Source organism: Chiloscyllium plagiosum, unplaced genomic scaffold (genome assembly GCF_037043375.1).
Source record: "Chiloscyllium plagiosum isolate Xiang-an unplaced genomic scaffold, Cpla_swu_hap1 HiC_scaffold_22, whole genome shotgun sequence".
Lineage (NCBI taxonomy): Eukaryota > Metazoa > Chordata > Chondrichthyes > Orectolobiformes > Hemiscylliidae > Chiloscyllium > Chiloscyllium plagiosum.
The window spans coordinates 24,512,325-24,537,325 of record NW_028270160.1 but is presented as its reverse complement, the minus strand read 5'-3'; the positions used below and the strand labels follow the sequence as shown (position 1 = coordinate 24,537,325).

General features: G+C 40.4%; 1 protein-coding gene across 14 annotated transcripts in view; it reads right to left on the bottom strand.

Annotated features, from left to right (window-relative positions):
• ablim1b (actin binding LIM protein 1b) overlaps positions 1 to 25,001 on the bottom strand; it is a 422,940-nt gene that overhangs the window by 53,588 nt on the left and 344,351 nt on the right. For 8 of the 14 annotated variants that reach the window (XM_087998851.1, XM_087998857.1, XM_087998850.1 and 5 more), the window contains exons 8-11: positions 17,162 to 17,220; positions 5,072 to 5,149; positions 1,858 to 2,013; positions 948 to 995 (exon numbers count right to left, since the gene is read on the bottom strand). In XM_087998851.1, coding sequence (XP_087854977.1) covers positions 948 to 995; positions 1,858 to 2,013; positions 5,072 to 5,149; positions 17,162 to 17,220 — 341 coding nt within the window. The remainder of the gene's footprint in view (positions 1 to 947; positions 996 to 1,857; positions 2,014 to 5,071; positions 5,150 to 17,161; positions 17,221 to 25,001) is intronic. The other 6 variants (XM_087998859.1, XM_087998853.1, XM_087998854.1 and 3 more) reach the window with 1 other exon arrangement.

Below are 25,001 nucleotides of genomic sequence, written 5' to 3'. Positions count from 1 at the left end.
CTGATTCACTGCAGTTTGATCCAGACTTTATTTAAATCATTGCTATGTAACATTGATCCACAATCCTGCTTGTGGTGGTGCGCAGATAGCAATCATTTTCAATTCTTGATTTTTCACCTTTCTTGACAAATATTGGCCATGAAGTTAACAAATAGTGACTATTATCAGCAATCATTCAGAATATTTAAAGATCCAGAGCCCCACAGATTCAATAACAAGTCACTTTGGGCTTGATTTTTAGAGCTTGCAGTGTGACAACCCAGGTCATATAGCTATTGGGTTTTTAAAATGAAAATGTTTTAGATATTTTCAAATCCCAGAGGCTGATTTTGAAACTGATTGTGGAGTGATACAATGGGTGTGGCAAAGTATGTGTTACACCTTAGCTATCATTGGTCTGACTGCTCCTTTGGGAAGTTGCAGTGGCAGATGTACAGTACAAGCCATAGCTTGGAGGGTTAAGCAACTTCAGAAATTATATAAATTGTATAAAAAATTATCCAGGATGGAACTTGTAAAACATTTCTTTAATTGAAATATCACTGTAAAATTAAGATGATTTTTGACAATAGGGAAAGCTCACTGGATGTTATTATTTCAATAAGTAAATTCCTATGTTCTCTCAAAAATCAGGCCATTATTTTAACGAGGTAGTAGTTAGTCTAGTTGGCAGGGTCAGCAGAAAAATGCTTCAGTTCTTCTATGAACCTCACAGAAATTGGCAATTCCCCAATAATTTCAAGTAGTCAGTTATCTCCCACCAGTTGTCAAGTATTGGTTAGTTATGGTCTAAATCTTATGTGGTTAACAAAACATTATTGAGTGTTAACCCAATTTTCTGCAGATTTCTATTGACCATACCTATTAGGCTCAGAAATCAAAGAAGGTTAATCAAGTTTTATTGCACAAGCATTCTTGTGCAAAATGGTCATTAATCACCAACTTACAATTTCACTTTGAACAAGCGAGCCGTTGTCACTCCTTGCGTATTGAGACTGTCAACAAAGAATTAATTTTTAACATTCGGTATTGAGTGTTAACCTACACTACTCATCCCTTTAGAGATCTATGATTTCAAGTGCAGAGCTTTAAGACACAGAGGCCCCTTTCATTGGCACATCTTTAATAACATTTATTTTAAACTGCTTTCTTCTGATTTGGGAGTCAGTGAAAATTTATCAGTTGGCTTTAAAACTTTCTTTACAAACACCTTGCTAGTTAGAAAGGGGCTGATAATCATCGTCTTACAGCCTATTACCTCATGTGTACATGGTAGCGATGGTATAAAAATTGGATGTCAGTAAAATCATCCACTTATCACCTAACTTCCCATGGCTGTTCAACCTGGTCACAAACATCGTAGTTTAGGACAGGAAACAGGAATGTACAGCGTGATAGAAAATAGTCATTGGTTGTAGCCGAGTTAAACTGGAAGGTCTGGCAATGGTTTCATTATTTTCAAGACTCTTAAACGTTAATGGCTCCCTTAAGTTCAACTATTTGATTCTTTGTGTGCATTCTTCACATTTTCTAAGTACTTCAATCAACTCTGTCGACCTCTCAGCCCACCCAGTTAATGAGGCTGCTATAAGCACAGTGCAGGCTGTGTCTGACTTCTGTGTGTACCTTCCTACCCTTCAACATGGCAAGCTGCCTAGGAACAGTACAATTAGTATTCACTATTTACCTCCTGTAGTAAAATGGGCTGCAATCACAGAAATGCATGTCAAAAGACAGGTGGAGAGGACGTCTCATCCATCATCTACATCTGAATTGAAACTGACTCAAAATGTCAGGGCAATGAGTGAGACCGGGTTTTCAAACTGATATATTAAGAGCGTTATTGTTGTACTATACCTCTCCCATACTATGACGTTCATGTCTATCCTCAAAAGTGGCACCAAAATATGGTTCATAAGTGATCAAGTCAGGCCGTTCAATGTCATAAATGGCCTTGACTTTGGGGATTGCAGCCAGGTCCTTGTAGTCAAGAATCTCATTGTCCACTTTTGCCTGGAAAAATAACAGGAGATATTCAGCATCACTTAAGCAGTTAGATATTTGGTCACTTCACTCAAAGTCAGATGAAGTTAATCAATAACCATCGTCTCATATCTAACAAGTTTATAACAGGCATCATGGTTTGAAATGGAATAGTCTGTATGCTTTTGCATTATGTTTTTTGGGTGCATCTTACTTGGTGGTATCATCATTAAACTGTCACAGATCAGTGTAGCATAAGGTCAATGCAAGATGAAGCTTTCTCTACTCCACCTCAAACATCTGCAGAGATGGCCAACCTCTGCCTAAGAAGACCACCCTGAGGGTTTCAGGCCCATTTGAGTCCATTGCTGGGAAGTTGGATAAAAGTGAGTTTCAACAGCTAAAAGGACTGCTATTTTCCCACACATCTGCCAAGTTTTGTTTCATTTTCCACTTACTGGCAGCTTGCCTTCAGGGAAAGAAGAGCCTCATGAGAAGATGCCAAATTTGCAACATTTTGCTATAATATTCCTCCTAATAAAGACAGAAACAACACTGAAGGATCAAATATTCTAATGAGACAATTGCAGATCATTACTGGATCCACGGTGTGAAACTGATGTTTCATTTGCTGTCTGGGAAATCAACTTGAACCTTTAATTTTTTTTCCACATCAGCTTTGAGTCAGGTGGTAGAACTCTCACCTTTGACTCACAAGGATCCAGGTCAAGTCTTACTCTGAGGCTTGAGCACAAAAGTCTATGTAAACTTTCAAAAACTGTACAGAGGGAATGCTGCACTTCAGAGGTGCTGTCGTTTCAGTGAGGCATTAAATAGAGGCCCCATCTGCCTGCGCGGGGAGATGCAAAAGATCTCGTGGCACTATTTCAGAGCAGAGCAGGGGATAGATCTTTGTTTTCCTGATCATTATTTATCTCTCAGTCAATATTAAAACAGAGTTTCTGGTCATGGTCCCATTGTGCAAATTATCTGGCAAACAACAATGACTGCACTTCAGAAGGACTGTAGTGGTCACAAACAGTGCAATATAAACGCAATATATCTCTTTTCACAAAATACATGACATCATAAAGTCTTGTGACTAGAAGAAATGCACAGAGAGAATATAACATCCTAGAAATTACAGTTTGGGATATTCAAGAGTTATAAGTTCTTATGCACAGTAAATTGGTGCGGGAATCACACAGCATAGTGACTCCACAGCTTGTCAATAGGAGGCAAACAGCAGGCAAACTTGATGTGACATGTCAGATTTGTTGTGCAGCCTCATGCAGAGAATGCAGTCAATGAGCTGTGCCCTTGGTGCATGCATGTGAAAGCAACAGTTAATGCAAACCCGCAGCTCATGAAGTAAAATTGGACCTCTTATAGACAAGGTGCAGTCTGGCTGCAGCAGTTGTGCAAGAGCTGGACACCAGGGCGAAGCTTGCCAACCAGCACAATCATAATTCGGAGATGCCGGTGTTGGACTGGGGTGTACAAAGTTAAAAATCACACAACATCAGGTTATAGTCCAACAGGTTTAATTGGAAGCACACTAGCTTTCGGAGCGACGCTCCTTCATCAGGTGATTGTGGAGGGCTCGATCGTAACACAGAATTTATAGCTCCGAAAGCTAGTGTGCTTCCAATTAAACCTGTTGGACTATAACCTGGTGTTGTGTGATTTTTAACTTAGCACAATCATAGAATCACAGAATCTCTACAGGGTGGAAGCAGGTCATTCAGCCCATCAGGATCACTCTGACTCTCAGAGCATCCCACCCAGAACCACCTCACTGTGCTATCCGTGTAAACCAACATTTCCCATGGATGGTCCATCTGGCCTGCATATTCCTACACACTATGGGCAATTTAGTTTGGCCAATCCACCTAACCTGCACATTTTTGGACTGTGGGATGAAACCGGAGCGCCTGGAAGAAACCCACGCAGACACGGAGAGAATGTGCAAACACCACACAAACACCTGAGGGTGGAATCAAACTCGGCTCCCTGGCACTGAGACAGTCATGTTAACCACTGAAGACAGGCAGGAGGAACACAGCAAGCCGGGCAGCATCAGGAGGTGCAGAAGTCGATGTTTCGGGTGTAACCCTGCTTCAGGACAGGGTATAGGGGGAGCTGCAGATAAAGGGGGTGGTGGGGATAGAGTGGTGAAGTGGGGATAGGTAAGGTAGGTAGAGGGTATGATCTGGTTGGTCAATGGGAGGAATTAATCCGGTTGGTGGCAGAGAGCAGTGGAAAGTAGGGTGAGGGGCTGGGAAGGTAGTCGGGAATGGGGAAGGAGACTATTTGAAATTGGAGAAATCAGTGTTGAGTCCTTCGGTGGAAGAGAAGGTGTTATTTCTCCAATAGGAGCTGTGATTTGTTTTGGCAATGGAGGGGACCAAGGATGGTCATGTCGAAAAGGGAGTGGTTGTGGGAATTGAAATGGGCGGTGACTGGGACGTCCAGTCGGCCCCTGCAAACCCGGCTTGGATGCTAATTCCCTAAGTTTACATTCGGTCTCCCTGATGTACAGAAGACTACACTGGGAACACCTGATGCAGTAAATTATGTTGGAAGAGAGGCAGGTGTCCTCTGTCTCACCTGGAAGGACTGTTTGGAGCCTTGGATGGAGGAGCTACCCGCACAAGGGGCAACAGAACAAGCATCAGTTTCCACGATGAATGATTGAGGTGATAGTACAGGACAGTTGCGATTCTCTTCCTCAGTTGGGAAGGAGACCTTTGGGGCAAAGGTCATTGGACCACATAGGCATGGAAGTCAATGTCACAATTTTGGCCAATGACCTGGCTGCATTGCCACAAAAGCTAAGCAGGCCAATTCTCTACCCAAAGTACTTTGGATATGTTGAGCCAGAGGTCCCTTGAGAGAGTGGATTCTGGAGCACAGGATTTTCTGCATCACTGAGACTTGAAACATTAGCTCTGTTTACTCTCTACAGATACTGTCAGACCTGCTGTGTTTCTCCAGCACCTTCTGTTTTTGTATCATCCATATTACATTCTCTTTATGTAGTCATTCTGAATTCGAAAGAAAATAAATGTTTTTACTAGCTACTCACATAAATTGTGTGGCCAGGTGAGCTGGGTATGCTAGAACCAGGTCTGGAGGAAATACTTTCAGAAGAAGATCGTGTAGGCTGCAAACAAAGAGGAAATAGAAAGAAGAAAAGAATTGGTTTTCTGAAGGTTAACACTTTAACACTGTGTGACAAAACATTGAAATATTCTGCAATATAATGCTTTACAGCAAAAGTGCGAGAGGTGCACAAGTTGTACATATAAAGTATTTAATATCTGAAATTAAGTTGAGCTAAAAGTCTTCACTTTCCCTTTTGCTTTCTGACTTATCAACACCTGAGATACTGTGACATACCATTCCTCAGTGGCACTGGCAAGTTCACTCTTAGCAAATGGAGAATAGCTGGTCATGAATAATCTGACCCTCAGCCTGAGAAAATGTTTTCAAGTGCTGACTGTGTAAGAGACTGGTTAGAAGTCCCAACCTGAAGCCACACTGTTGCAAACAGCAACTCTAATGCAAAGGGAGACAGCTACATAGTGATAATGCCACTAGACTAATAATCCAAAGTCCCAGACTAATGTTCTGTGGACATGAGCTCAAATCTTACCAAAGCAGATGGTGAAATTTGGATTCAATAAGAAGAAAATCTGAAACTGAAACCTGGCCAAATGGTGACCGTATGTTGAATGTCAAAAAACTATCTGGATCACAAAAAAGTCTTCCAGGAAGGAAGTCTGACAGCCTTACCTGGCCTGGCTTACATGTGACTCCACACCCACAGCAATGGTTTGGTAGTCTCTTACCCTGTCCTCTGAAATAACCCAGCAAACTAATTAGTTCAAAGGTAATTGTGGATTGGCAATAAATTCCACCCCAGCCAACAAATTTTTAAAAAATCAACAGAAAATTCAGAGAAGCCAACCAGCAAATTAAGGAGCAGCCTAAAATTCCAAAACCACTGCCCAGGGATAATTTGTGAAGCATAACTAAAGGGTGTATTTACATATAGTCAGTTCATGCAGTAAGGCAGCCATAGCCTCTTTACAAAGATGCCACACTTGCTGCCATCTGCCAAAAGTGTAGAGCTGCAAACATTTCAGATAGAGAACTAAGCCTCATTTCCAGGTGCTTTTACCATGTACACAGTGGAACAGAAATACAGGATGGGGAATCTAGTCGAGGTAACATGTTTTCTGCTTGCTGATTGAGGAAGAGCTACAGCAAGTAAAAAGGAAAGATAATGGCATGTTCTTGATTATTGCAAGGGAAATTCAGTACAAAAGTACAGGGAATTGGTGACAGCACATCTGGATATTGTGCAGAGTAGTGGTCTCCTTATTGAAGGTAAGCTATAAATACATTGAAAGAAGTCCATGGAAGGTTTATGAAACTAATACTACAATGAGAGGATTATCCTATGAAGAACAATGAGTCAGGGTGGAGTTTAGAAGGTTATAAAATGGCTGGATTGAAATATATAACATCAATGTGGGGGTGAGATATGGTGGATGTACAGATAATTTTTTTTCTTGAGGGAGAATGTAGTAACTGAAGTCACCTTACAAAAATAAGGGGTCACTCTTTCATGTGATGTCGAGCATTTGTTTCTGTCAGCGGTATTAGAACCCTCTTCTTCAAAGGGAGGTGGAAACAGAGTCTTTGAATATTTTAAAGGTAGAAGTAGATAAATCCTTGATATGCAAGGGAGGGGTCAAAGATTATTGTGGGGGGACAGAAATGTTGAGTTCAGTTTACAAACAAACCAGCCACAAACTTATTAAATGGGGGGGGTATGCTCAAAGAGCCATTGTTGTTCCTAATTAGCATGTTTATGTGGATATCTGGTGGAAGGGCTCCTGCTCGAAACATCAATTTTTCAGGTCCTCGGATGTTGCCTGACCTCCTGTGCTTTTCCAGCACCACTCTAATCTTGACTCTAATCTCCAGCATCTGCAGTCCTCATTTTCACCGAGTGTGAGTAAATGTCCCAGGTCTCCTTTCCACTGACAAGCCCAATACTACTGCAGAGTAAGTGACAGACAGGAAAGTGACAGACCTCCCACTGAGATAAGAACCTAATCAGCTGGAAATTCTATCCCTGAGAGCTGCCAGCCAAGGATTACTGAAGTAATCCACTGAGGCCTCTCTATGGATCAGTACTGGACCCTTGAAAAGATGTACGTGGGTGGCATAGGTATTGCAGGGGGAGGGGAGGAGAATGTGTGGCAGGGGCATTCAGAAACAAAAGCAAGGAGTTCTCTTTCAGCAGACCCCATTCCCAGGGCCAGGTATCTCAATTAGGTACTGAGTGTCTGTGAATAAGGGATCTATCCTTCCACATACAATAGGCTTTGCTGGATGGCACTTGTGATAGAAAACTCATCTTCCCACTTTCTCATGCTTTTGCCACTGCAATATGTTGATTGCCAAGAAAGCACACACCATGGTGGCTCAGTGGTTAGCACTGCTGCCTCACAGTACTCGGGACCCTGGTTCAATTCCTGCCTCAGACGACTGTCTGTGTGGAGTTTGCACATTCTCCATGTGTGTTTGTGTGGGTTTCCTCTGGGTGCTTCAGTTTCCTCCCACAATCCAAAGATGTGCAGGTCAGGTGAATTGGCCATGCTAGATTGCCCAAAGTGTGAGGTGCATTAGGCAGGGGTAAATACAGGGTAGAGGAATGGGTCTGGGTAGGTTACTCTTCAGAGGGTCGGTGTGGACTTGTTGGGCTGAAGGGCCTGTTTCCATACTGCAGGGAATCTAATCTAATCATACCAGATAATTGAAAAAAACCAATGCTTAAATTTGTCACAACAGAATGTATGGAAAGGACCAATTGACCTATTTACTGCCACACCTAGAAATGGAAACTACATGGATTTCAGTTTGAGAAAAGTAATAATTGTGGAGTTCTGTCGACCTTAGTGTCTTTAAATGAAACAGACTGTCAAAAATCTCAAGAGAACTTGGCACAATTAAAACGCTTTTCACTTAAACAGTTTTAACTCAGAATCAGCTACCTATAATCAATTATAAATTTATCAAGTTAATTATAATAGGAGGCTCAAACAAACCAAATTCCAGCTGAGTGTGCTGGTTGCTTGTTGGTTACAATCACAGCACTCTCTTTGCTAAATGTTATAATGACCATTAAATCAACTGCTTTCTGGCAGACAATACTGATGGCACTGTAATTTACTCTGCACCACATTGTCATTTCCTCTTGAGACTGTTGCAAGCTCACAAAATCTGCCATGCAATCGAGTAAGGAATAGTGAAGTATAATGTTAGGTTTGTATGCTTAATCTAATATATTCACATTGTATATATGTAAGTCTAATGCACTAAATAATTTCCTCTTTATAAAATCCTTAAAGCTAGCATAATAAACCGTGAATAATTTATGGTTTAAATGCTCCGCATACTGAACTTAATGTGTGCCAATGACCTAAGATTCAGGACCAATAAAAGTAATTTAATGGTTTGAAACATAAGATTATTCTTATTATTAATAAAGATTTCATATGTTTGATTTGCTATGTTAGGAAATAGCCACCTACAAATCGTTCTAAATTAATTACAAACACATTACATCCTTAGAGACTTAATAACCCCAGCTGGCAAAACTTGCCTGTGGTTTGTTTGAAAGACATAGTCTTGCTATTGAAGATCAATGGCAGGGCTTTTCAGTGATATACAAATCACTGAAAAATAACATTATCCTTGACTTGATGAGGGTACTTATATAAATGATCAAATGTACACGGATTATGTTGTTTTCTTTTTTTAAAAAAAACAATAAATTAACAATTTCCTGCTGAGATTTTGCAATAAAACAGAGATTCCAGCCTTTCCAAAGTGAACTAACCTAAAGGTCTTGGATAGAGCTCTTAAGGATAGTGGAATCAAGGGTTATGGGGATAAGGCAGGAACAGGATACTGATTGAGGATGATCAGCCATGATCATAATGAATGGTGGTGCTGGCTCGAAGGGCAGAATGGCCTACTCCTGCACCTATTGTCTATTGTCTGCCCACTACTCAAAAATGGAGCTTTCAGCGCGGCTTGTTCAGAAACCGAGCCTAGTCAAAATTTGGCATGAATAAGCTTTTAATACAATTACTGTAATAATTAATATCACATTGAGATGGCTGAACTTTAAAAAAATACTGCTTTTTCTGCAGACTGAACAAAAACATTGGCTCAAATCATGAATAAAAAATGTGAGTGATATCCAGAGCTTGAAGAGCTGAATAGAATTGATTTACTTTCTTCTCCTGTTCTGAAATTAATTTTTGTTTTAATGCTCTTGGCAGTATACCAGATGGACAGGAAACTGCATGGGACCATTGCCCAGGAAAATTAAAGATGACTGATAGCATGTTCCTTTCTGATGATACAAATCCTTGCAGATGATACAAATATTGGTGGAGGGGCAGGTAGTGTTGAGGAGGTGGGGGGAGCTGCCGAAGGATTCGGACAGGCTAGGTTAATAGGCAAAGAAGTGGCAGATAGAGTACAATGTGGGAAAGTATAAGGTTACACACTTTGGGAGGAAGAATTGGATAACAGATTATTTTCTGGATAGGGAAAGGCTTCAAAAATCTGAAACACAAAGGAATTTAGGAGTCCTACTTTAGGATTCTCATAAGATGAACACGCAGGTGCACTTGGCAGTTAGCATTCATTTCAAGACAGCTAGAATACATGAGCAGGAATGTACTGCTTACACTGTATAAGGTTCTGATCAGGCCATATTTGGAATACTGTGAGCTATGTATGTAAGGAAGGATGTGATGGCCTTGGAGGGGTTCCACAGGAGATTTACAAGAAGGATTCTGGGATGAGGGACTTGTTTCGTAAGGAGAGGTTGAGGACTCTGGAGTTTAGAAGGATGAGGGGCCATCGCTTTGATACTTTGAGAAAACAAAGAGGCTTGGATGGAGTGGACATGGAGAAGATGTTTCCACTAGAAGGAGAGATGAGGACTTCAGGGCACACCCTCAGAATGAAGGGATGACCCTTTAGAATTGAGATGAGGAGGATTTTCTTCAGCCAGAAGGTGATGAATCTGTCAACAAATTGCCACCGAAGGCTGTGGAGGCCGAATCATTGAATTTTAATAAGACAGAGCTAGATAGGTTCTTCTTGAATATCAAGGGATCAGAAATTATGGGGAGAAGGCAGGAGATTAGGGCTAAGAAAGATATCAGCCATGATCAAATGGCAGATCAGATGTGATGGGCTGAATGACCAATTTTGTTCCTATACCTTATGGTCTAATTCTACTTGTACAAGTTGTGATGGAGGGTTCAAATATTAAGAACATCAAAATAAAAGGGATGTTTTGAACAATTTGGAATATACTAAAAGAAATATGGTTTTATGCATACAGAGCCAAGTGTGAGGTACTGGAAAAGCACAGCAAGTCAAGCAGCATCCAAGGAGCAGGAAAATCAATGTTCTGGACAATCCTGATGAAGGGCTTATGCCCAAAGCGTTGGTTCTCCTGCTCCTTGGATGCTGCCTGACCTGCTGTGCCTTTCCAGCACCACACTCTTGACTCTGATCTCCAGCATCTGCAGTCCTCACATTCTCCTCCTTCATGCATACAGACATTGGCTGAACTTTTAAAGTCTAATTCCCCACAATTAAAAATCACACAACACCAGGTTATAGTCCCAACAGGTTTATTTGGAAACAGTAGCTTTTGGAGCACTGTTCCTTTATCAGGTGGTTGTGGAGTATAAGATTGTCTTGTCTTACGATCTTATACTCCACAACCACCTAATCAAGGAGCAGTATCCCGAAAGCTAGTACTTACAAATGAACCTTTGGACTATAACCTGGGGTTGAGAGATTTTTAATTTTGTACACTCCAGTCCAACATCAGCATCTCCAAATCATAATTCCCCATAAACATTCATTTTTTCTCTTCCTGGTTGTTTGCTGAATCATAAGGGAACAATTCTGTGATATTTCAACAGAAGTTATCTGAGCAAGGCGAATGGATTGATTGCAGCAAATGGAGCAGTGGATGAAATGATCTGTCAGTAGGTAAGTGAATCAGACTTTATACAATGACTGCCTGCTAACTCAGTGTGGGTGGCCCACACAAGATGAGGCAAGGAAGTGTGAAAAATAAACCTGTTTGGACTGAGCTGTCTGCATTTCTTTAACAGTTACCCTTTCATAAGTAAAATAAAAATATTTTTAGATTCTGATAAAAGAGACAAGTAAAAATGATTTCCTTCCAGTTGTTTTGCTCTAATAAACCAAGTAGCAAAACCACTTGTTCAAATTAATTCCCTGTAATCTGAACCATTGAAAATTGTGCTGTAAACTCCAAATAACGTGAAATTTACTGATATTTTGCATTGGTTCATTAATGTATTTTCTATTGTTGTTAATATCTGAAGAGTAGTAACAATATTAACCTAGTGACAATCACAGAAGACTTCCCAAAATAGAAAGTGAAGAATTGCTTCTGTGAAATTGTTCATCTTGAATAACAAGAAGGTAGGTCAGCTAGTGCAATGTAGCTCTTCTTACAAGGATGATCTGGATAACTCCCTTTTCAAGGGAATTCCGGTTTTGATTGAGGTTATTAAAGGTATACCGTCATTTCTGGGCTGGACTCTAGTATGTATGGATGGAAAACACACACTGTTCACTGAGACTGATTGTAAAAGGTGTGTGTGTCCATAAATATTTTATCACATATTAGTCAAACAAGCTACTTACTAATGTCTATTAAAAAAACTTAAGAATTAAAATTTTGCCATTCAATATTAATAATATACAAAACTAATAACAAATAACTTTTAGGAGCAAACTAGTGTAGATGCTGGAATCTGTATGGAAAACCTATTTGCAAGTTGATTTTTCTCTATCCTCAAATCTATCCTCATTGCATGTTACATCAGATATCAACTAGGAGAAAGTGAGGACTGCAGATGCTGGAGATTGGAGTTGAGAGTGTAGTACTGGAAAAGCACAGCATCCAAGGTGCAGGAGAATCTATGTTTCTAGCATAAACCCTTCATCTGGCTTCCTTCAGCTACATCAGATATCAGTTGAAATGATGAGAAATCTCTCAGTCAAATGAGAGCTATGAGCTGGTTAGTGGCAGGCTTTGAATAACAAATGCTGCATCATTGATTTTCAGGTAACTTATAAACCATCTCTAATAAATCAAATAAAATCTTATTTATGGAAAACTAAAAAATGTTGGCGATCACAGCGGGTCAGGCAGCATCCATGGTGAGAAAGTAAGCTAATGTTTTGAGTCTAGATGACAATGATCTCTCCGCCTTTGATGTTATGTACCTGAACCAAGAATGAGTTGATCTTGCTCCATAGTGGAAGGTTAGATTACTAAAGTATCCAAAGGGAGTTCCCAACAATGTTCAGAGTGTCAGAATTCAGAATGTGTGAAGGGTGACACCATCATCATTTTGTCAACATTTTCATATATAGAACAGCAAATACCTTATAGAGGTTTACAAAATTATGAGGGGCATGGATAGGGTAAATAGGCAAAGTCTTTTCCCTGGGGTCGGGGAGTCCAGAACTAGAGGGCATAGGTTTAGGGTGAGAGGGGAAAGATATAAAAGAGACCTAAGGGCCAACTTTTTCCACATAGAGGGTGGTACATGTATGGAATGAGCTGCCAGAGGAAGTGGTGGAGGCTGGTACAATTGCAACATTTAAGAGGCATTTGGATGGGTATATGAACAGGAAGTGTTTGGAGGGATATGGGTCAAGTGCTGGCAGGTGGAACTAGATTGGGTTGGGATATCTGGTCGGCATGGATGGGTTGGACCGAAGGGTCTGTTTCCATGCTGTACATCTCTATGACTCTATGACCCTAAATGGAGAATTAAGTCACTAAATTATTTTTTCGAGAGGTTCTTTATTAGTGACAGGGCTAACCTGAAAATGCACTTCACTTCACTGAATTGGAATTGGGCATTCAGAAATTGTGCTCTAATCAATGGGGAACCAGAGGCCAATTCACTTCAGCAGCAGGTCATGTCTCAAAATAATTCCACGTTCAAACAGTTCACTATTGCATCAACATTTGGACATTTGGTTGGAAAACCTTTCCAAAGAATTGTGTGCAATTAAAAATAAACTGTCCACTTTATTGCTAAAAAAGCTGTTTGTAAAGTTACACATTTTTTAAACTGTTGAAGTCAAATCATGTTATTAAAGGTAAGAGTGAGGCAAGCGTAGACTGCTAGAAAATGAGGCAGAAGTTGTAATAATGAGCAAAGAACTGGCAGAGGAACCGAATTGGTAATATGCATCAATCTTCATGGTGAAAGACATCAGCAGCATACCAGAACTTCAAGAGAGTCAGGGGCAGAGGTGAGGAAAAGGTGCTGGTGAAACTGAAATCTGAAGGTGGATAATTCACCAGGACCATGCGGACTACACCCAAGGTTTCTGAAGGGGCTAGCTGACAAGATTGTGCAGGAATTGAATGTGATCTTTCAAGAACCACTGCAGTCAAGAGGGCCACTGAGGACTGGAAAATGGCTAACGTAACATCCCTGTTTAAGAAAGGAGGGAGGCAGAAAGCAGAAACTAGAGGTCAGTTACCCTGACCTCGTTCATTGGTAAAATATTAGAGTTCACTATTAAGGATGCGATTACATAATAGTTGGAAGTGCATGGTAAAATAGGGCTGAGTCAGCATGGCTTCATTAAGGGGAGGTCATGCCTGACAAACTTATTGGAACTCCTTGAGGAGATAACAAGCAATAGGGAGAGGCTGAATAGACTGGAGCTATTTTCCCTGGAGCGTTAGAGGCTGAGGGTGACCTTATAGAGGTTTATAAAACCAGGAACGGCATGGACAGGATAAATAGACAAGGTCTTTTCAAAACTTGGGGAAATAGATTTAAGGTGAGAAGGGAAAAGGGACCAAAGGGGCAACGTTTTCACACAGAGGGTGGTGCGTGTATGGAATGAGCTACCAGAGGAAGTGGTGGAGGCTGGTACAATTACATTTAAAAGGCATCTGGATGGTTCGATGAAAAGGAACGGTTTTGAGGGATATGGGCCAAATGCTGGCAAATGCGACTAGATTTATTTAGGGAGATCTGAATGGCACACATGAACTGGACCAAAGCATTTGTTTTCATGCTGTAGATCTCTATGAGTTTATGACTATAAGTTAGACAAAGGAGAGCCAGTTGACGTGATCTATCTGGATTTCCAGAAGGCCTTTGGCAAAGTGCCACACTGGAGGCTGTTAAATAAGATAAGAGTCCATGGTGTTAAGAGCAAGGTACTGGCATGGATAGAAGATTGGAAGACTGGCAGAAGGTATCAAGTGGGATAAAGGCATCTTTTTCAGGATGCCAGCCAGCAGCTTGTGCAGTTCTGCAGGAATCCATGTTGGGACCACAACTATTCACGTTATATATTAACTATCTGGATGAGGGTATTGTTGCTAAGTTTGCAGATGACACAAAGATAGATGAAGGGAAAGAGAAAGTTGAGGAAGTGGCGAAGCTGTGGAAGGACTTAGACAGACTGGGAGAATGAGCAAGGAAGTGGTAGATAGAATACAATATGGGAAAGTGTGAAGTCACGCACTTTGTTCAGAAGAATGGAGTCAGAGACTATTTTCTAAATGGGGAAATGCTTTGGAAACCTGAAGCACAAAGGGACTTGGGAGTGCTAGTTCAAGATTCTCTTGAAGTTAACATGCAGGCTCAATCCGCAGTTAGGAAGGCAAATGCAATGTTAGCATTGAAATGAATTCATTTCAAGAGTATTAGAATCCAAGAGCAGAGATGTATTGTTGAGGCTACATAACATTCTAGTTAGACTGCATTTGCAATATTGTGAGCAGTTTTTGGCTCCATATCTAAGGATGTGCTGGCATTGGAAGGGGGCCTAGAGAGAGCTGACAAGAAGGATCCCTGGGATGAAGGGCTTGTCGTACAAGGTATGGTTGAGGACTCTGGTCTATACTCAATGGAGTTTAGAAGGATGAGGGGGCCATCCCATTGAAACTTACAGAACAGACAGGCCTGGATAGAGTGGACATGGAGAAGATGTTTCCACTAGGAAGAGAGACAAAGACCTGAGAGCATAGCCTCACAATGAAAGGATGACTTTTTAGAACGGAGATGAAGAGGAATATCTTCTGCCAGAGCATGGTTAATCTGTGGAACTCATTACCATAGAAGGCTGTGGAGAGCAAATCAGAGTGTCTTGAAGATAGAGATAGATAGCTTCTTAATTTGTAAGGGGATCAATGATATGGAGAGAACCCAGGAGAATGGGGTTGAGAAAGATCTCAGCCATGATCAAATAATCAAATGCCAGAGCAGACTTGATAGGCTGAATGGTCTAATTCTTCTCCTATATCTTATGATCTTAAAAGAATTATTCCTTTTACATAATTTGATCTCTCTTAAATCAAAATGATGTAATTAAAAAGCCTTTTCTGTTCTTTTGTTGAGATTGCCTAATTCATACATCTTGATAAATGGAATATTTGCCAAAATAAGTAGACATATTGTACTAGAAAAAAAGACAGTAATGTGTCTGTTAAAATACAGTCCAGAGGAACTTCACACAAAGATATTAATTCATCTGCATGCTAGGATACGATACAGCCACTTCATTCCATTGAAAAATCTGATGAAGGCTTGTTTTCCCGTCTCTGCATCACTTCCATAGAAGGATAAGGTTGCAAAACGTCTTTGTTAGGAATGGAAAACATGGATAAAAATTACAATACTCTGTCATTTCAGCGAACAGGACAAATGTTTTGTACCACAAAGCAAGTGCTATTTCCCAATTTCAATGAGAGCATTAATTTCTCCATTTATTTCTTAATTTAAAGAGGGTACATAGATTTGAAAGTTTGAATTATCTTAACGACAATTAACCTTCTAATTATAGAAACAATTTGTTTCAGTGTTCACTATTGATCTGAGAGACAGGCCAATATTACTTTGTACATTGCTTCACTGCGAACCTGTTATTATATTGCCCCATTATAACTTTAAAGCAACAATTACATGGCATAAAATAACTTACTGCTTCTGCTTAAGAATTTGACTGTCAACTTGGCTTCAAGGTTAACAGCATGGTTTTACTGCAGATTAATTTTGTGTTTGCAGGCTAACTGATCCCATTCTCCTTCATCATGAGCTATCCGAATCCAATGATGAAAGCCAACAAATTTACAATGAAATATTATCCACATTCTCTGAAACCTTTGCAAGACAATTTCAAAAATTGCTTTTTACAAGTTCCTCTAATTGACTTTTATTCCTTGTTCATACGTTCACTCGATTTCACAAATTTCATTTTGTTATTGTGGAGGGAGTTTCAGAATTTTGACCCAATGACAATGTATTGCTAAAACAGGTTAGTGTGAGACTGGGAGGGGAGCTTGAAGGTAGTGGTGCTCCCCAGTGCCTGTTGACCTTGTTCTTCAAAGTGCTAGAGGTCAGATGTTTGGAAGGTGCAACTGAAAGAGCCTTGATGAACTGCTACAGTGGTTAAGGCGCATATTGCTGCCTCTGTGCAGCTCTATTCAGAGGGTGTAAATGTTTAATACTTGAAGCGAGTGCTAATCAAATGGGATGCTATTTTCACTATTCAGAGTTTAATGGGTTTGAGTTACTTCTGTTGCGCTAAGCACTGCTCCCCAGCTGCCCTCGTGCTGAGGCTGGTTAATTATACTTTTGCTCCACTTTGTGGCCTCAGAATTGTACCAATGCTAAATCAAAGATATCAAAATCCCTGTAATTAACAAAATCTCACAACTAAGGAGCAGTCACTAATCTTCACCATGTGTCATGAATACAAATCATATACCATTCCATTTCTCTGATAATATTTTCTCCACACTACATTCACCAAAATCATAGACACGTTCTGTAAAAGCATTTTAAGGTTATATTTTGTGCAACAAGCTGAGGAAACTTTCTCCACTTGGTAAAATAGAAGAGGATAGTAGACTCAGGAGAGAAGTAAACTGGTTTTCTACACAAAAAAAATGAACCAGATGAAATCAAATCCATGGTAACTGGATAATGCATATGTGTATGATTAGCACTCATATTGTTGCTTGTTTGCATAATGTACTCACCCTTTGTTTCTCTTCAGCCCTGGTAGACTTCTTACAGTCGGGATGCCAAACCGTGGAACCTGTTAGGAGGATGATTGGAATCTGAACATGAAACTCTATAAAGTGAATGATCAGTTCCAGTAACTAAGCAACATTTGCATTATCACTTTTTAAAATGTTTTGCTCTGTTTGAAAGATTAATACAGGGGAGATGATGGCTGAGTGATATTATTGCTAGACAATCAATGTAGAGACCCAGATAATGTTCTGGGGACCTGAGTTTGAATCCCACCATGGCAGATGGCGGAATTTCAATTCAATAAAAATCTGGAATTAAGCTCTAATGATGACAATGAAACCATTGTTGATTATCAGGAAAAGTCCATTTGGTTCACTAATGTCCTTTAGGAAAGGAATCTGTCATCCTTACCTGGGCTGGCCTTCATGCGACTCCAGACACAGCAATGTGGTTGACTCCTAACTGCCCTCTGGGCAATAAATGCTGGCATAGCCAGTGATGCCCACATCTCAAAACAACACAATAGAAGAATGACCTGCACTATAGAAAACCCTAATCTTATAAAACAATACAAAAATGTATTTGATAAAAATGATAAACTATAGCCATTTTAAACATTAAAATGGGAGCTGAAATTGAAAGCTTATTTCACTAACATAGGTAGTAAGTTGACAAAAGTATAAATGGCAGCTATGATGATTGCACTCAGAGAATATAGAAGTTTTTTTTCCATTTTGGAAAGCATAGCTGGAGGTTGTTCTTTTTACCTGGTAACAGTGCCAAACGTGTCTTGGTCAGGTATAATAGAAGTTGGCCAAACATTATCCAAGCAATATACTTTCTTTGCTATTCTGATAAAAGATTTCCCAATGGAAAAATTATGATGTAAGTGCTGTGATCAGTTAATTGCCAATTTAGAGAAGCTCATGGTTGTACTGTGACATGATGCAGTCCACTAACATGAGCTATTGTACCAGTAAGACCACTGACACTGATGAAGATGTTATGAAAAGCTTGCCTTGGCTCTGCTCCAAGACATTATTTTATATTTATGCTTCTGTGGCCATTGGTTGGACAAATAGAGACAGCATATGATGAACACTGTAACTCTTGTAATGAAAAATTATTATTTAATAAATTAATTTACAATGTCATTGGTTGTATTAATTTATTTACAAATGTTATAGAACATAGAAAAATACACCACAGAACAGGCCCTTTGGCCCATGATGTTGTGCCGAGAATTAATCCTAATGTAAAATAAAATAATCTAACCTACGCACCCCTCAATTCACTGCTATCCATGTGCATGTCCAGCAGTCGCTTAAATGTCCCTAATGACTCTGCTTCCACCACCACCAAGGCAACGCATTCCATGCATCCACAACTCTCTGCGTAAAGAACCTACCTCTGATGTCGCCTCTATACCTTTCTCCTATATCTTAAAACTATGACCCCTCGTGCCAGTCAATCCTGCCCTGGGGAAAAGTCTACAGCTATTGACTCTATCCATGCCTCTCATTACCTGTATATCGCGATCAGGTCACCTCTCTTCCTCCTCTCCAGCGAGAGGAGGAAGAGAGAGAAGTCTGAGCTTAGTAAATGTCTCTTCATAAGGCAAGCCCTCCAGTCCAGGCAGCATCCTGCTAAACCTTCTTTGCACCCTCTCCAAAGCCTCAGTATCTTTCCTCTAGTAGGGTGACCAGACCTGGACACAATATTCCAAGTGTGGTCTCACCAGGGACTTGTAGAGCTGTAGCAAAACCTCGCAGCTCTTAAACCCGATCTCCCTGTTAATGAAAGCTAAAACACCATATGCTTTCTTAACAGCCCTACCCACCTGGGTGGCAACTTTGAGGGATCTATGTACTTGAACACCAAGATCACTCTGTTCCTCTACACTGCCAAGATTCCTGTCTTTAATCCAAACTATCTGCATTAAGGAGGTTTCAAGTCGATATTGGGAAAATTGAAATCACCCATAACAACGATCCTGCTACATCTGCATTTTCCCAAAATCTGCCAGCCTATAAGTTCTTCAATCTCTCTACTGCTATTAGGGGGCCTGTAGAAAACCCCCAATGAGGTGGTTGCTCCCTTGCTGTTCCTAATTTCCACCCATACCAACTCAGTAGGCAAACCTTCCTCAACAACAGTCGTTTCTGTAGCCGTGATGCACTCTCTGATTAGCAATGCTATACCCCTCCCCTTTTTCCACCCTCCCTGTTCATTTTAAATATTCTAAACCCTGGAACATCTCGCAACCATTCATGCCTCTGTGAAACCTACGTCTCCGTTATGGCCACAACATCATAGCTCCAAGTACTGATCCATTCTCTAAGTTCATCACTCTTATTTCTGACACTCCTTGCGTTAAAGCAGACACAGTTTAACCAATCCCTTTGTTTCATCACATGAGAAACCTTCCCAATATTTTCACTACATCCTGTTTCTGTCCCATCTACAACTACTTGTCATTTAACTTGTTAACTTGTCATTTATATCTTGAACACTTTTTAAAGCAAAGGTAAGGCAAAGTTGCCTTAGCCTTCGTTGCTAAGTCCTTTGAGCATAAAAGTTGGGAAGTCATGTTGAGGTTGTATAGGACATTGGTGAGGCCTCTTCTAGAGTACTGTGTCCAGTTCTGGTTGTCCAGTTACAGGAAGGATATCATTAAGTTGGGGAGAATTCAGAAGAGATTTATCAGAATGTTGCTGGGTATGGAAGGCTTGAGTTATGAAGAAAGACTGAATAGGCTGGGACATTTTTCACTGGAGTGTAGGAGGTTGAGAGGTAACCTTACAGAGGTTTATAACATCATAAAGGGTACAGACAGGATTAAAGGTAGGTGCCTTTTCCCTAGGATGGGGATTTCAAGACTAGGGGACACATTTTTAAGGTGAGAGGAGAGAGATTTTAAAAAATATGAGGGGCAATTTTATTTACATAGAGTGGTTTGTGTGTGGAATGGACTTGCTGAGGAAATGGTGGAAGTGGGCATAGTTACAATGTTTAAAACTCACTTAGACAAGTACATGAATAGGAAAGATTTGGAGGGATATGTGCCAGGAACTGGCAGGTGGGATTAATTAAGCTTGCGATTATGTTCTGCATGGACTGGTTGGACTGTTTCTGTGCTGTATGACTCTACAACTCTAGTCCCAGAGGACCAAAGAACTGCAGTCTCATTACAGAGAGACTAATGGTGGTGAGTTTAACCGGGGGAATTGAACTGCTGCTGTTGATATCACTCTGCAGCACAAACCAGCCATCCAACCAACTGAGCTAATAGGTAGTAATAAGTGAGCAATTGGATATATATGTATATATCAATAAATTTTAAACCTTTTATTAATGATTTCTGCCTGTTTGATTCAGTGAGCTTCAGATATGAAACAAATTCCTTAATTGATAACTTAAGGAACCTGACTGGCTTATTTTTTACACTAAGTTAGACACAGTTAAGTATTTATTTATTACATTCGCAATATCCTTATTGTGTTAAATTCAAACCTGTTGTCACTAATATAGAAGTAGAGTGGTGAGAGAAGTCAGTTCACCTTTCCTGACTTGAGTTTAACATTACATGCTCCTGAATTCCTGAAACATGTTAATTTGTGTTTGTTTCAGATTAGCACAATTTGACTTGGAATCAAACCCTGCAGAACATTAGAGCTAAAGATGGCTGCTTCAGTGCCAAAAGATGCACTTAATTACTATGGACTGAATTCAAATGTTAGGAAAATAAATGCAATGGTCTGTGCTTTGAGTTCATTTCTTTTTACAATGTTATTCTCAGTGAAAACTCTTCTTGCATTTGGAACAATAACCAGGCCTTATTCATGTGTTTTATGGCATACCTCTATGTTCATGATGTCTCAGTGATACAGCCAGGCAGAATAACATTTATACAGCATTTCATCAGAAAAGTCTCAGAAGCTTCTCAAGACAGGTTCAGTACATTTAATTTTCTTAGAGTACAGTGGCAGTTATCTGGACAACTAAGATCCTACTAACGGTAGCTAAATGATACATCAGGGAAGTATTTGGGAGGGCCTCAACATCAGGCTGGGGATGGTGTTGAGATGGGTCAATTGAGACCCAAGGTTTCCATGTGGAGGCCAGGGGTTCTGTCTGCTCATCCAGCTAAAAACGTGAAGAGGCAAAAAAAAACATCTGGATCTTTTTGGCTCTTTTTTCAAACTTGTTGACCTGACAAGGAAGTCACAATGATGCTACTGTACAGGCCTCTAACTAAACTGCAGTTTGGGCTTGATATTATATTTTGTACCTAAACTCAATACTTAAGGAAGGATCCTTGTTTGCGCCTGTTAACAAGTGTAGGTTGAGTGGAATTGATGGGAATAAAGGATTAATGCAGGCCAGTTCCACAGCCTTTCTGAGTGCCCTTCAACTTCCATCAGGAAAAGAATGCGAACATTTTCTTGACAGTGAGTGATGTGGTATTTTGCTCAAGTCTTGGAGAGTGCTTTAAACTAAATCTTCTAATTCAAACAGAAGGGTGCTACCAGCTGAATCAAGCTGTCAATGGTTTCAATGCAGATAAAATGATCTGAATGGTCTTTCTGAGCTCCCCAATAACTACTGTACACAAATTCCTTTATAGTTTCCAGTCATGGAAATGAATTTACATACTCAATGTGAAGTACATGATTTTGTTGTTCTGTGTTTAAAAGTATCCCACCTTATTTGTACAGTAGGAAATGACAGCAATCTAAAATTACCATTTTGAGTTTAAGAGTGAATACCAGAGCAATACACCAGCTAATTTCCCGCTCTTCAAACATCTCCACCTTAGTATAATAATCAATCATGCCATCTCTACTTTTTAATGCCTTTGAAAGATAGTTATAATAAACTGTTCGAAAAGGAGTTATACTCCATTTAAAAGTTTGATAAAAGCAAACATCCACTGGAGTTTTACAAGTTTTTGAGGATTTTAAATCTGGTTGTTCTTATCTGTATGATTGCTCTAAGCCCCTAAATTTAATGACCAATGTTATCAATGGAACAGAAATCAATTAGAGTCACAGAGTGATAGAGGTGGACAGCACGGAAACAGCCCCTTTGCTCCAACTCATCCAGGCCAACCAGATATCCCACCTAATCTAGTCCCATTTGCCAGCACTTCGTCCATATCCCTCTAAACCCTTCCTATTCATATACCCATCCAGATGCCTTTTAAATGTTGTAAGTATACCAGCCTCCACCACTTCCCCTGGCAGCTCATTCCATACACACACCACCCTCTGTGTGAAAAAGTTGCCCCTTAGGTCCTTTTAAATTTTTCCCCGCTCACCCTAAACCTATGCCCTCTAATCAATGTACCCTATTCATGCCCCCCCCCCACACCCATGATTTTATAAACCTCTATAAGGTCACCCATCAGCCTCTGATGCTCCAGGGAAAACAGCCCCTCCATGTAGTTCAAATCCTTCAACATTGGCAACATCCTTGTAAATCTTTTCTGAACGCTTTCAAGTTTCACAACATTCTTTCAATAGGAGGGAGACCAGATTTGCACACAATATTCCAAAAGTGGCCTAACCAATGTCCTGTACAGCCACAACATGACCTCACAATGCCTATGTTCAATACTCTGACCAATGAAGGAAAGCATAGGATAGTGAAGAAGGCGTATGCTATCTACCTGCGACTCCAAATTCAAGGAACTAGGAATCTGCACTCCAAGGTGCAGCTTTGTTCAGCAACACCCCCCAGGTCCTTACCATTAAGTGTATAAGTCCTGCTCTGATTTACCTTTCCAAAATGCAGCATCTCACATTTATCTAAATTAAACTCTATCTGCCACTCCTCAGCCCATTGGCCCATCTGATCAAGATCCTGTTGTAATCAGAGGTAACCTTCTTCACTATCAACTGCACCTCCAATTTTGGTGTCATCTGCAAACTTACAGGTGACACCACTGGTCACAGGCCTCTATTCTGAAAAACAACCCTCCAGCACCACCCTCTGGCAATTACCTTCATACCAATTCTGTATCCAAATGGCTCATTCTCTGTATATTCCATGTGATCTAACCTTGCTGATCAGTCTACCATGAGGAACCTTGCAAAACGCCTTACTGAAGTCCATATAAATCACATCAACCACTTTGCCCTCATAAATACTCTGCATTACTTCTTCAAAAAACTCAATCAAGTTAGTGAGTCACAATATCCCTTGCACAAAGCCATGTTGACTATCCCGAATCAATCCTTGTCTTTCCAAATACATATACATCCTGACCCTCAGGATTCCCTCCAACAACATGTCCACCACTGACATAAGGCTCACAGTCCACAGTTCCCTGGCTTTTCCTTACCACCTTTCTTAAATAGTAGCACCACGTTAGCCAATCTCCAGTCTTCTGGCACCTCACCTGCAACTATCTCAGCAAGGGGCCCAGCAATTACTTCCCTAGCTATCCAGAGACTTCGAGGGTACACGTGATCAGGTCCTGGGGATTTACCCACTTTTATGCATTTTAAGACATCCAGCACCTCCTCCTCTGTAATATGGACATTTTTCAAGATGTCACCATCTATTTCCTCACATTCTATATCTTTCATGTCCTTCTCCACAGTGAACACTGATGCAAAATACTCATTTAGTATCTCCCCCATCTCCTGTCATTCTACACATAGGCTGCCTTGCTGATCTGTGGAGCCCTAATCTCTCCCTAGTTACCCTTTTGTCCTTAATATATTTATAAAATCCCTTTGGAATCTCCTTAACTGTGTTTGCCAAAGCTATCCCATGTCCCCTTTTGGCTCTCCTGATTTCCCTCTTAAGTATACTCCTGCTGCCTTTATATTTTTCTGATGATTCACATACACTTCCTTCTTTTTCTTAACCAAACCCTCAATTATTCAAGTCATCCAACATTTCCTGAACCTACCAGCCTTTCCTTTCACCCTAACAGGTATATACTTTCTCTGGATTCTTGTTATCTCATTTTTGAAGGCTTCCCATTTTCCAGCTGTCCTTTTACCTGTGAACGTCTGCCTCCAATCAGCTTTCGAAGGTTCTTGCCTAATACCATGAAAATTGGCCTTTCTTCAATCTTGAACTTCAACTTTTAGATCTGGTCTATCCATTTCCATCGCTATTTTAAAACTAATAGAATTATGGTCGCTGGCCCCAAAGTGCTCCCCCACTGACACCTTAGTCACCTGCCCTGCCTTATTTCCCAAGAGTAGGTCAAGTTTTGCACCTTCTCTAGTAGGTATATCCACATATTGAATCAGAATTTTTTCTTGTACACACTTAACAAATTCCTCTCCATCTAAACCCTTAACACTGTGGCAGTCCTAGTCATAAATCCCCTACCATAACCATCCTATTATTCTTACAGATAACTCAGATCTCCTTACAAATTTGCTTCTCAATTTTCCGCTGACTACGGAGGGGGTCTATAATACAATCCCAATAAGGTGGTCATCCCTTTCTTATTTCTCAGTTCCACCCAAATATCTTTTCTGGACGTATTTCCATGATTATTCTCCCTAAATACAACCATAATGTTATCCCTTATCAAACATGCCACTCCCCCTCCTCTCTTGCCTCCCTTTCTGTCCTTCCTGTATCCTAGAACATTAAAATGCCAGTCCTGTCTATCCATGAGCCACATCTCTGTAATTGCTATGATATCCCAGTCACATGTTCCTAGCCATGCCCTGAGTTCATCTGCCTTCCCTGTTAGGCCCCTTGCATTGAAACAAAAGCAGTTTAATTTATCAGTCCTACGTTGTTCTCTGCTTTGTCCCTGCCTGCCCTGACTGTTTGACTTGCTCCTTTTCCCAACTGTATCATTCTCCA